Source organism: Stylophora pistillata, chromosome 13 (assembly GCF_964205215.1).
Source record: "Stylophora pistillata chromosome 13, jaStyPist1.2, whole genome shotgun sequence".
Taxonomy (NCBI): Eukaryota; Metazoa; Cnidaria; class Anthozoa; order Scleractinia; family Pocilloporidae; genus Stylophora; species Stylophora pistillata.
The window spans coordinates 11,623,958-11,635,608 of record NC_142531.1 but is presented as its reverse complement, the minus strand read 5'-3'; the positions used below and the strand labels follow the sequence as shown (position 1 = coordinate 11,635,608).

Sequence of the window (11,651 nt, the reverse complement as noted above, 5' to 3'; positions counted from 1 at the left end):
CTTGTAACCTCCCTTCGCGAGCTCGAGAACACCTCCGCAGTAGTCCCGCAGTGGTGGTACTATGACAACAAACAATGGCTCTTCGTTCGGGTTCCTTGAGTGAAAATGGCGAAATAGTGGTAGTTACAGGTGCAGCTGGGTTTTTGGGGATTAAGATAGTTGAACTGTTGAATACGCGAGGAGTGAACATCCAAGAGATCCGAGGTGTCGACATCCGTCCGAGACAACCATCGTACTTCCTTCAAAATGCTGAGGGCGGAAGATTGACGTACAGGCAAGCAGACATTTGCAATTATGAACAGGTAAGCTCATCTGAAAAAGGTGACAGCAATGAAATAATTTGTTCCTCCAAGACATAGTTATGATCAATCAAAAACATAGCTGGAGTAGTCTGGGAGCAAATGTCATAAAATAAGGTCCCGTGTGAAGTTCGTGCTGAAAGCAAGCACCTAGTGTAAAAGTGTTCATTAGATCCTACTAAACATGAAAAGTTTCGGCACCAGCTTTGCCACTTGCTCAGACGGCTTTTTAAGGGGGGTTTAAATTCTGACCCATGAAATCCAGTGTGAAAACGAGGCTAAAACAATAACAGACGAAAATACACCAAACTTGCTCACATGATTGGGCATGATCCTCCCTGTTGATTTATGCTAATTTACAAAGGTCGTGTGATGTTACACATGAAAGTGAGACTGAAACACATGATTTACTATAAATTTGTCAAAAAAATCCTTATCATGCCAAACTTGCTCACCTTAGTCAGTTAGACATCTTGCATTGATTGGTGCCACTTTGTAGTGTCACATTACCCCATACATGGAAATGAAGCTGGATTGCAAAACACGCCAAAGGTGAACACATCATCCAGGATGGTAATGGAGATGTTCGCATTCATCCAGGCAATCCGCAGTGGTGATTGGAAGCTCCATCTAATTGCACTGGACACTGGAGTTGTTCACACAGTACTTCTTTGTGCACGATAAGATCTGTTATCTAAGGATGATCCCCCTGTACCTAGCTGAAATGGCATCCCCCAAATCATCAGACCCCGAGATCTATGGAGAGTTCATCACAGGAAACTGGGTAGTGAACAAGAACAAGGAGGTTCCCTTCTGTGCTGTTGGTGGTGATACTGCATTGGAACACCTCAATCGATCTATGAAAGTTTCTGGTGGGCTTGTAGGAATCACTTTGAATGAGAGCGCATGAGCCAAGTTTTTCCTCATTGCCCCAGAACTAGCCCAACTCACAGCAGAAGCAAAGGCAATGGCAGGTCTCTTTCCAGAATGTGCACACCATCAAGAACTAAACTCAGCTGTTTTGACGCATGAAGATAACAGCATAAATAAGTTGACCGAGACAATCAAGACCTTCATGAATCCCTTTTCATCAGACCAGAAAACCAACACTGATCTGTACAACTTGGTCACAAAAGTTGTGATGAATGAGAAAATGAAGAAAGATCTTGTTAATCAGAGTGAAGAAGGGAGAAAGCTATTCAGTGCTTTTGTACAAGATAGGATAAAGACAGGAAAGATCAACCTCTGGGCTCCTGTAAAGAAGTGCAATCTTCTTACCTGGAAAACGAGTGCTAAGGTCATCAAAGTCAAACCTAAAGACGCGATCATCGAGTTAAGGGAGGACAGAAATCTGTTTGCTCGTTTGGCGATGGTGTGCAAGAGCCGCCCAGAAATTGAAATCCAAGAGGCTGTTGGCTTATATGAGTTCACTGTTTTCCCAAGATCTTTGTTTGCACGAGATGGTACTATGTTGCATTGTTCTTGCAAGAGTGCCCTTATGCATTATCCTAGAGAAGGCAGGTGGCCCTAGTACTAATACACAAGAAATCACCGCAGGATTCAAAGTTGCGATTGTTGATGGAATGGCCAAAGTCCAATCACTTGACAAGCCAGAGTGGATCAAGAACTGTAGAGACTTGGCTGAACGTTTCACGAATCGCTTGCTTGTAAAGTATAATGATTTACAAGAGCTCCACATAATCTTAGACAGATATGATGTACCATCCTCACTGAAATCAGCAACACGAGTCAAACGACAAGGTGGCAATGCTCCTGTTTACTATTGCATCACTGATTCTACCCGCATCGCCAAGGTGCCAATGGAGAAGCTTCTTGCCCATTTAAAGACCAAGGGCGAACTTACTATGTTTCTCGCAAAGAATGTGAAGGATAATGCTAATGGGAGACAAGTCATTGTGGCATGGGGAACGGATTGTGAGGCAACACACAGACGTCAGGCATTTACGAAGTACACAAGAAGAAGCCGACACGAAGATTATTTTACATGCTCTGGATGCCTCTGTTCAAGGTGCTACCCAACTCTCTATATATTCTCCTGACACTGATGTTCTTGTTTTGGTTTTCCGACGGTATCCAGATTTGTGCTCGAACTCTTGCTTTGTTACTGGGACCGGCAGTAGTCATAGAGTTATCAACTTGAAGTCAATCGCAGGCGCCCTTGGGCCCACTAAGACGGCTGCGCTGCCAGCATTTCATGCGTTGACCGGAGCAGATGTTACTGGGAGTTTCTCTGGAAAGGGAAAAGCCACTTGTTGGGATGAGTTTGATAACGCCAGCACTCCTATCTTGCAAGCTCTTGCTAACCTCGGTTGTGGGGAACAGCCAGATGATGGCACAAGTAGTGGAGTGGAACAGCCGGTTTGTCGGATGAACCAAACAAAGACAGACATCAAAACTGTCAAAGCCCTCAGATGGTCCCTCTTAAAGAAAACTCAAGCTGAGTCTGAGAGGTTGCCGCCCACAACAGCTGCTCTCCATCAAGCCTTACTGAGAATGCACTACCAGCTTCTTGTTTGGAACAACAATCAAGTAGGAAACCTGGTGTTGCCCTCACCAGAAGGCTATGGATGGCAAGATGAAGATGGAAAGTGGGTACCAGTCATGACAAATCTTCCACCAGCTCCAGAGGCAATGATACAGCTTGTCCAATGCAAGTGCACCAAGTCCCGTTGCTCTAACAACCGTTGTCAGTGTCAAAAAGCCGGACTTCTCTGTCTGTGCTCTGAAGGTTGCCAGAACGAGTATGCTGAGAGTGATGATAAGTATGATGAGAACGAAGTTGAACAGGAAATTCCACAGGAATGGACAACTGAACAATGTATATAGATATTCAGTAAGACTTTTATGACTGTATATATAAAATAGCAGTAGTGGCTATTTTCATTTTCTGCCCTTGTTCCAATATACATGCGGAAATGAATACATGGAACCAGTATCATAAGTTGGCAAAATTATTGATTATGTGTACAAGATAGATTCTCAAATGTAGCCTCCGCAGTATTTCCTTTATCTGTCTCGTCCCTGTGCTATGGGCCATAGGACAATGATTAGTTGAAGTTTTTATATCTGAACTCGGATAACCAGATATGTATCTGCCTAGTAGTTGTTAATACATTTGGCAAGACAAATGCCATCCTACACCTTACTACCAGATATATCCAGCCTTGTTTCCATGTATGGGGTCACGTGACACTACACAGTAGCACCAATCGATGCAAGATGTCTAACTAACTAAAGTGTGCAAGTTTGGCGTGATAAGGATTTTTTTTGCCAAATTTATAGTAAATTATGTGTTTCAGTCTCACTTTCATGCATAAGATCACGTGACCTATGTAAATTAGCATAAATCAACAGGGAGGATCATGCCCAATCATGTGAGCAAGTTTGGTGTATTTTTGTCTGTTCTCAAAAAGTTATGAGGAATTATGTGGTTTAGCCTCGTTTTCACACTGGATTTTATGGGTCCGAATTTAAACCCCCCTTAAGAGCAATCTGAGCAAGTTGCAAAGCTGGCACCAAAACTTTTCATGTTTAGTAGGTCCTAAAGAACACTTTTACACTAGGTGCTTGCTTTCAGCACAAACTTCACACGGGACCACATTTGCCTCCCAGACTAGAGGCTAGGGTATGAAGGTACAGGCAAGGGTTAAATTTGATTCTTCACACCTCTTTACTTTTACTTCAATCAATTTACAGCAAATAAATATATGTACATACAAACATATAATCAAATAGCTGTTGGAAGACCTAGCAACAGGAATGAACTTCCCTAATGATAAAGGCCACCAGAAACTATATAATTATATGAAAATGAGAACAAATAAAGTATACATAATGACAGGCAGTATCATAAAATGAGTATGGTAAAATGTTACCTGTTAAAACTTAGTGCTAACTAAAATTAAATAAAAATTCCACTTCAAAGATGTTGAGATTGACCGATAACAAACATTTCTTCATTAGTTGAGGAAATTGGGTGTTGTTAAAATACAATATTCCTCACAGATAACTAAATTCTTTATCATTGCCTTTCAGCAATGTTAAAATTGAAGTGTTCCAAGCCTAAGAAAACGAACAAGGGTTGATATTCAGCATCGAAAATAACAATTTTTGTTGTATTATATCTGCATATTCACAAAGATCTGACAACATATGGGTTGCAGTTTGTTCTTTGCTGCTTAAAGTTCCTTACATAAAAGATGTCTCTTCACACTACGAGAACTCTTAAAGAGTTGGTGTTTGAGACCCATGTCTAAGTTTCCTTTACCCTCCTTATATTTTCTGGAACTCTCAATAGGCGACTTGATCAGTAGGTCAGCCAATCAGTTAGCCAGTCAGTTATTTATTCATTTATCCATTCATTCACAAGTCAGTCAGTGGGTTGCTCAGTAAACCAGTGAGTCAGTCAGTTGATCAGTGATGTCAATCAGTCAGTCAGTCTGTTCATCTATCAGTGACATCAGTTAATTAGTCAGTCAGTCAGTCTGTTCATCTATCAGTGACATCAGTTAATTAGTCAGTCAGTCAGTCCATCAGTTAATTAGTCAGTCAGTCAGTCCATCAGTTAATTAGTCAGTCAGTCAGTCCATCAGTTAATCAATCAGTCATTCAGTCAATCAATTAACCAGTCAGTCAGTCAGTCTGTTCATCAGACAGTGACATCAGTTAATCAATCCATCAGTCAGTCAATCAGTCAGTCAGTCCGTCCATCAGTTAATCCGCCAGGCAGTCAGTCCATCAGTTAATCAGCCAGGCAGTCAGTCCATCAGTTAATCAACCAGGCAGTCAGTCCATCAGTTAATCAACCAGGCAGTCGGTCCATCAGTTAATCAGCCAGGCAGTCGGTCCATCAGTTAATCAACCAGGCAGTCGGTCCATCAGTTAATCAACCAGGCAGTCAGTCCATCGGTTAATCAGCCAGGCAGTCAGTCCATCAGTTAATCAGCCAGGCAGTCAGTCAGTCCATCAGTTAATCAGCCAGGCAGTCAGTCCATCAGTTAATCAGCCAGGCGGTAAGTCCATCAGTTAATCAGCCAGGCGGTCAGTCCATCAGTTAATCAGCCAGGCAGTCGGTCCATCAGTTAATCAACCAGGCAGTCAGTCCATCAGTTAATCAACCAGTCAGTCAGTCCATCAGTTAATCAGCCAGTCAGTCAGTCCATCAGTTAATCAGCCAGGCAGTCGGTCCATCAGTTAATCAACCAGGCAGTCGGTCCATCAGTTAATCAACCAGGCAGTCGGTCCATCAGTTAATCAACCAGTCAGTCGGTCCATCAGTTAATCAACCAGGCAGTCGGTCCATCAGTTAATCAACCAGTCAGTCAGTCCATCAGTTAATCAGCCAGGCAGTCAGTCCATCAGTTAATCATCCAGGCAGTCAGTCCATCAGTTAATCAGCCAGGCAGTCAGTCCATCAGTTAATCAGCCAGGCAGTCAGTCCGTCAGTTAATCAGCCAGGCAGTCAGTCCATCAGTTAATCAACCAGTCAGTCAGTCCATCAGTTAATCAACCAGTCAGTCAGTCCATCAGTTAATCAACCAGGCAGTCAGTCCATCAGTTAATCAACCAGTCAGTCAGTCCATCAGTTAATCAACCAGTCAGTCAGTCCATCAGTTAATCAACCAGGCAGTCAGTCCATCGGTTAATCAGCCAGGCAGTCAGTCCATCAGTTAATCAGCCAGGCAGTCAGTCAGTCCATCAGTTAATCAGCCAGGCAGTCAGTCCATCAGTTAATCAGCCAGGCGGTAAGTCCATCAGTTAATCAGCCAGGCGGTCAGTCCATCAGTTAATCAGCCAGGCAGTCGGTCCATCAGTTAATCAACCAGGCAGTCAGTCCATCAGTTAATCAACCAGTCAGTTAGTCCATCAGTTAATCAGCCAGGCAGTCAGTCAGTCCATCAGTTAATCAGCCAGGCAGTCAGTCCATCAGTTAATCAGCCAGGCGGTAAGTCCATCAGTTAATCAGCCAGGCGGTCAGTCCATCAGTTTATCAGCCAGGCGGTCGGTCCATCAGTTAATCAACCAGGCAGTCAGTCCATCAGTTAATCAACCAGTCAGTCAGTCCATCAGTTAATCAGCCAGTCAGTCAGTCCATCAGTTAATCAGCCAGGCAGTCGGTCCATCAGTTAATCAACCAGGCAGTCGGTCCATCAGTTAATCAACCAGGCAGTCGGTCCATCAGTTAATCAACCAGTCAGTCGGTCCATCAGTTAATCAACCAGGCAGTCAGTCCATCAGTTAATCAGCCAGGCAGTCAGTCCATCAGTTAATCATCCAGGCAGTCAGTCCATCAGTTAATCAGCCAGGCAGTCAGTCCATCAGTTAATCAGCCAGGCAGTCAGTCCATCAGTTAATCAGCCAGGCAGTCAGTCCGTCAGTTAATCAGCCAGGCAGTCAGTCCGTCAGTTAATCAACCAGGCAGTCAGTCCCTCAGTTAATTAACCAGTCAGTCAGTCCATCAGTTAATCAACCAGGCAGTCAGTCCATCAGTTAATCAACCAGTCAGTCAGTCCATCAGTTAATCAACCAGTCAGTCAGTCCATCAGTTAATCAACCAGGCAGTCAGTCCGTCAGTTAATCAGCCAGGCAGTCAGTCCCTCAGTTAATCAGCCAGGCAGTCAGTCCATCAGTTAATCAGCCAGGCAGTCAGTCCATCAGTTAATCAGCCAGGCAGTCAGTCCATCAGTTAATCAACCAGTCAGTCAGTCCATCAGTTAATCAACCAGGCAGTCAGTCCATCAGTTAATCAACCAGTCAGTCAGTCCATCAGTTAATCAACCAGGCAGTCAGTCCATCAGTTAATCAACCAGTCAGTCAGTCCATCAGTTAATCAACCAGTCAGTCAGTCCATCAGTTAATCAACCAGGCAGTCAGTCCGTCAGTTAATCAGCCAGGCAGTCAGTCCGTCAGTTAATCAGCCAGGCAGTCAGTCCATCAGTTAATCAACCAGTCAGTCAGTCCATCAGTTAATCAACCAGGCAGTCAGTCCATCAGTTAATCAGCCAGGCAGTCAGTCCATCAATTAATCAGTCAGTCTGTTCATCAGACAGTGACATCAGTTAATCAATCCATCAGTCAGTCAATCAGTCAGTCAGTCCGTCCATCAGTTAATCCGCCAGGCAGTCAGTCCATCAGTTAATCAGCCAGGCAGTCAGTCCATCAGTTAATCAACCAGGCAGTCGGTCCATCAGTTAATCAGCCAGGCAGTCGGTCCATCAGTTAATCAACCAGGCAGTCGGTCCATCAGTTAATCAACCAGGCAGTCAGTCCATCGGTTAATCAGCCAGGCAGTCAGTCCATCAGTTAATCAGCCAGGCAGTCAGTCAGTCCATCAGTTAATCAGCCAGGCAGTCAGTCCATCAGTTAATCAGCCAGGCGGTAAGTCCATCAGTTAATCAGCCAGGCGGTCAGTCCATCAGTTAATCAGCCAGGCAGTCGGTCCATCAGTTAATCAACCAGGCAGTCAGTCCATCAGTTAATCAACCAGTCAGTCAGTCCATCAGTTAATCAGCCAGTCAGTCAGTCCATCAGTTAATCAGCCAGGCAGTCGGTCCATCAGTTAATCAACCAGGCAGTCGGTCCATCAGTTAATCAACCAGTCAGTCGGTCCATCAGTTAATCAACCAGTCAGTCGGTCCATCAGTTAATCAACCAGGCAGTCAGTCCATCAGTTAATCAACCAGTCAGTCAGTCCATCAGTTAATCAGCCAGGCAGTCAGTCCATCAGTTAATCATCCAGGCAGTCAGTCCATCAGTTAATCAGCCAGGCAGTCAGTCCATCAGTTAATCAGCCAGGCAGTCAGTCCGTCAGTTAATCAGCCAGGCAGTCAGTCCATCAGTTAATCAACCAGTCAGTCAGTCCATCAGTTAATCAACCAGTCAGTCAGTCCATCAGTTAATCAACCAGGCAGTCAGTCCATCAGTTAATCAACCAGTCAGTCAGTCCATCAGTTAATCAACCAGTCAGTCAGTCCATCAGTTAATCAACCAGGCAGTCAGTCCATCGGTTAATCAGCCAGGCAGTCAGTCCATCAGTTAATCAGCCAGGCAGTCAGTCAGTCCATCAGTTAATCAGCCAGGCAGTCAGTCCATCAGTTAATCAGCCAGGCGGTAAGTCCATCAGTTAATCAGCCAGGCGGTCAGTCCATCAGTTAATCAGCCAGGCAGTCGGTCCATCAGTTAATCAACCAGGCAGTCAGTCCATCAGTTAATCAACCAGTCAGTTAGTCCATCAGTTAATCAGCCAGGCAGTCAGTCAGTCCATCAGTTAATCAGCCAGGCAGTCAGTCCATCAGTTAATCAGCCAGGCGGTAAGTCCATCAGTTAATCAGCCAGGCGGTCAGTCCATCAGTTTATCAGCCAGGCGGTCGGTCCATCAGTTAATCAACCAGGCAGTCAGTCCATCAGTTAATCAACCAGTCAGTCAGTCCATCAGTTAATCAGCCAGTCAGTCAGTCCATCAGTTAATCAGCCAGGCAGTCGGTCCATCAGTTAATCAACCAGGCAGTCGGTCCATCAGTTAATCAACCAGGCAGTCGGTCCATCAGTTAATCAACCAGTCAGTCGGTCCATCAGTTAATCAACCAGGCAGTCAGTCCATCAGTTAATCAACCAGTCAGTCAGTCCATCAGTTAATCAGCCAGGCAGTCAGTCCATCAGTTAATCATCCAGGCAGTCAGTCCATCAGTTAATCAGCCAGGCAGTCAGTCCATCAGTTAATCAGCCAGGCAGTCAGTCCATCAGTTAATCAGCCAGGCAGTCAGTCCGTCAGTTAATCAGCCAGGCAGTCAGTCCGTCAGTTAATCAACCAGTCAGTCAGTCCCTCAGTTAATTAACCAGTCAGTCAGTCCATCAGTTAATCAACCAGGCAGTCAGTCCATCAGTTAATCAACCAGTCAGTCAGTCCATCAGTTAATCAACCAGTCAGTCAGTCCATCAGTTAATCAACCAGGCAGTCAGTCCGTCAGTTAATCAGCCAGGCAGTCAGTCCCTCAGTTAATCAGCCAGGCAGTCAGTCCATCAGTTAATCAGCCAGGCAGTCAGTCCATCAGTTAATCAGCCAGGCAGTCAGTCCATCAGTTAATCAACCAGTCAGTCAGTCCATCAGTTAATCAACCAGGCAGTCAGTCCATCAGTTAATCAACCAGTCAGTCAGTCCATCAGTTAATCAACCAGGCAGTCAGTCCATCAGTTAATCAACCAGTCAGTCAGTCCATCAGTTAATCAACCAGTCAGTCAGTCCATCAGTTAATCAACCAGGCAGTCAGTCCGTCAGTTAATCAGCCAGGCAGTCAGTCCGTCAGTTAATCAGCCAGGCAGTCAGTCCATCAGTTAATCAACCAGTCAGTCAGTCCATCAGTTAATCAACCAGGCAGTCAGTCCATCAGTTAATCAGCCAGGCAGTCAGTCCATCAATTAATCAGTCAGTCAGTCAATCAATCAGTCAGTCAGTCAGTCGGTTTGTCCATCAGCAATATCAGTTAATCAATCAATCAGTCAGTCAGTCAATCCGTTAGTCCATCAGTTATAAGTCAGTCAATCAATCAGTCAGCAAAATACCAATCATGAGATCAAATTGTTGGGACAAATTAATTAAAATGAAGGAATTGTATAATCACTGAGTGAAAATGATACACCATTTGCCTTTTTAAATTTCTTTTCTCCCTTTGAAGGTCAAGGATGTTTTCACACAAGCAACCGTTATCATTCATACAGCTGCAATAGTAGATATCAACCACCCATCTGCGGTGAAAATGCATGATGTTAATGTGCAAGGAACAGAAAACATAATCCAAGCCTGTTTGGAATGCAACGTGGGCAAGATGGTGTACACAAGTACTGCAGACGTTGTTCTTGGATGGTTGGATAACAACAATATAAATGAAGAAACGCCCCTTCCTGGTGAAAAAATCTCAGATTATCTTTTCAGCCAGTATGCATTTACTAAAATGCAGGCTGAGAAGAAAGTCTTGCAAGCTAATGGCAGTCTGACAGCAAATGGAACTTTTCTGGTTACATGTTCTTTAAGATCACTGGTAATGTATGGGGAAGGAGACAAGGTATTCCTTCCAAATGTTATTGATTCTGCCAAGAAGCAGTTTGGTTATTTACCCAGGATGGGAGATGGTAAAGCCAAGCTTAATCTATGTTACGTAGGAAATTCTGCCTGGGCTCATGTGCTTGCAGTTGATGTTTTGAGGAAAACACCTAAGAAAATTGCTGGTAAATCATTTTTTATTGGTGATAACACACCAGAAAGTAACTTTTTTGACTTTGTTGAACCTTACTTATCAGCTACTGGATGTGATTTGCTAAATGTTTCAATTCCGTTTGTGGTTATTTTTTACATTGCTTTTATTTTGGAGTGTATTGTATGGGTTTTGCATCCAATCTGTAACCTCTCTTTGGCTGTAACCAGGTCCTCTGTTGTCACTGTGTGTAAGGGTGTGACAGTAAGTTGGAGAGTTGCAAAGAAACAACTTGGTTATGAACCAATGTTTTCATATGAACAATCAAAGAATAACACCTTAAGATATCTCATAGAAAAGTATGTTACTTAAACTTGATTTTTAAAGCCTTTTTCTTGTAGAAGAGGACATTTTACTAATTCATTCGCAATGTTGAGAAACAAATTAATCTCATCATATGACCCCCACTTCCCTCTCATAATATGTACTTATTGACTGAGTGGGAGGGCCTGATGGGAACATATTTGGCTTGAGGTCATGACATACAGACCGAAAGCAGCAAGGTCTATGTCTCATGACCAAGAGCCAAAAATTGTCCCGTCCAACCCAACTAAACTCAGTCAATAAGCATTTTATCATATGACCACTAAGTGTGGAAAATTTCAACCTAAATAGGACATGACAGAAGGGCACATGCAGCAACACAAGCACAAATTCTGAATTAAAACTTGTATTCTTCCAAGTCAGAACAAGAAACTCCCAATTCCTTAAAAATGCATGTGTTTATCTCATTTCTGTTTTTTGCAACAAAGCAACGTAAGGGCACCAAGGCTGGACAGCTTTTTCCGCACCGGCTCACGTCAGCTTGTCCAGCTATGGTTTTCTGTGGGGTCACACAAGCGGGGCAGTAGGGGTCATGTGATAATTTGCTTTTATTCAAAAGCATTACTGAAAAATTCTTAGTATGAGGGCCATAAGCAATGGTAGGAGCAGGGTCCATAAGGCACAGAGGCTACTCAAACAATTACTGCAAAAAAGTGTTTTTTTTTCAAGATGGCCTGTAGCAGATAAATGCAGTGTGTTTGATGTTAAGAGATAGTATGTCAAATAAACTAGAATTCCCTTTAAGAAACTTGCCTATTGT

At 43.7% G+C, this 11,651-nt stretch overlaps 1 protein-coding gene across 1 annotated transcript; it reads left to right on the top strand.

The window, feature by feature from the left end:
* Positions 1–74: 74 nt before the first annotated feature.
* On the top strand, positions 75–11,639 carry LOC111322118 (3 beta-hydroxysteroid dehydrogenase/Delta 5-->4-isomerase type 2). Its single transcript, XM_022925176.2, has 2 exons — positions 75–302; positions 9,992–11,639. The coding sequence occupies exons 1-2, from the start codon at positions 75–77 to the stop codon at positions 10,877–10,879; spliced, it is 1,116 nt and encodes a 371-aa protein (XP_022780911.1). The 3' UTR covers positions 10,880–11,639.
* The last annotated feature ends 12 nt before the right edge of the window (positions 11,640–11,651 follow it).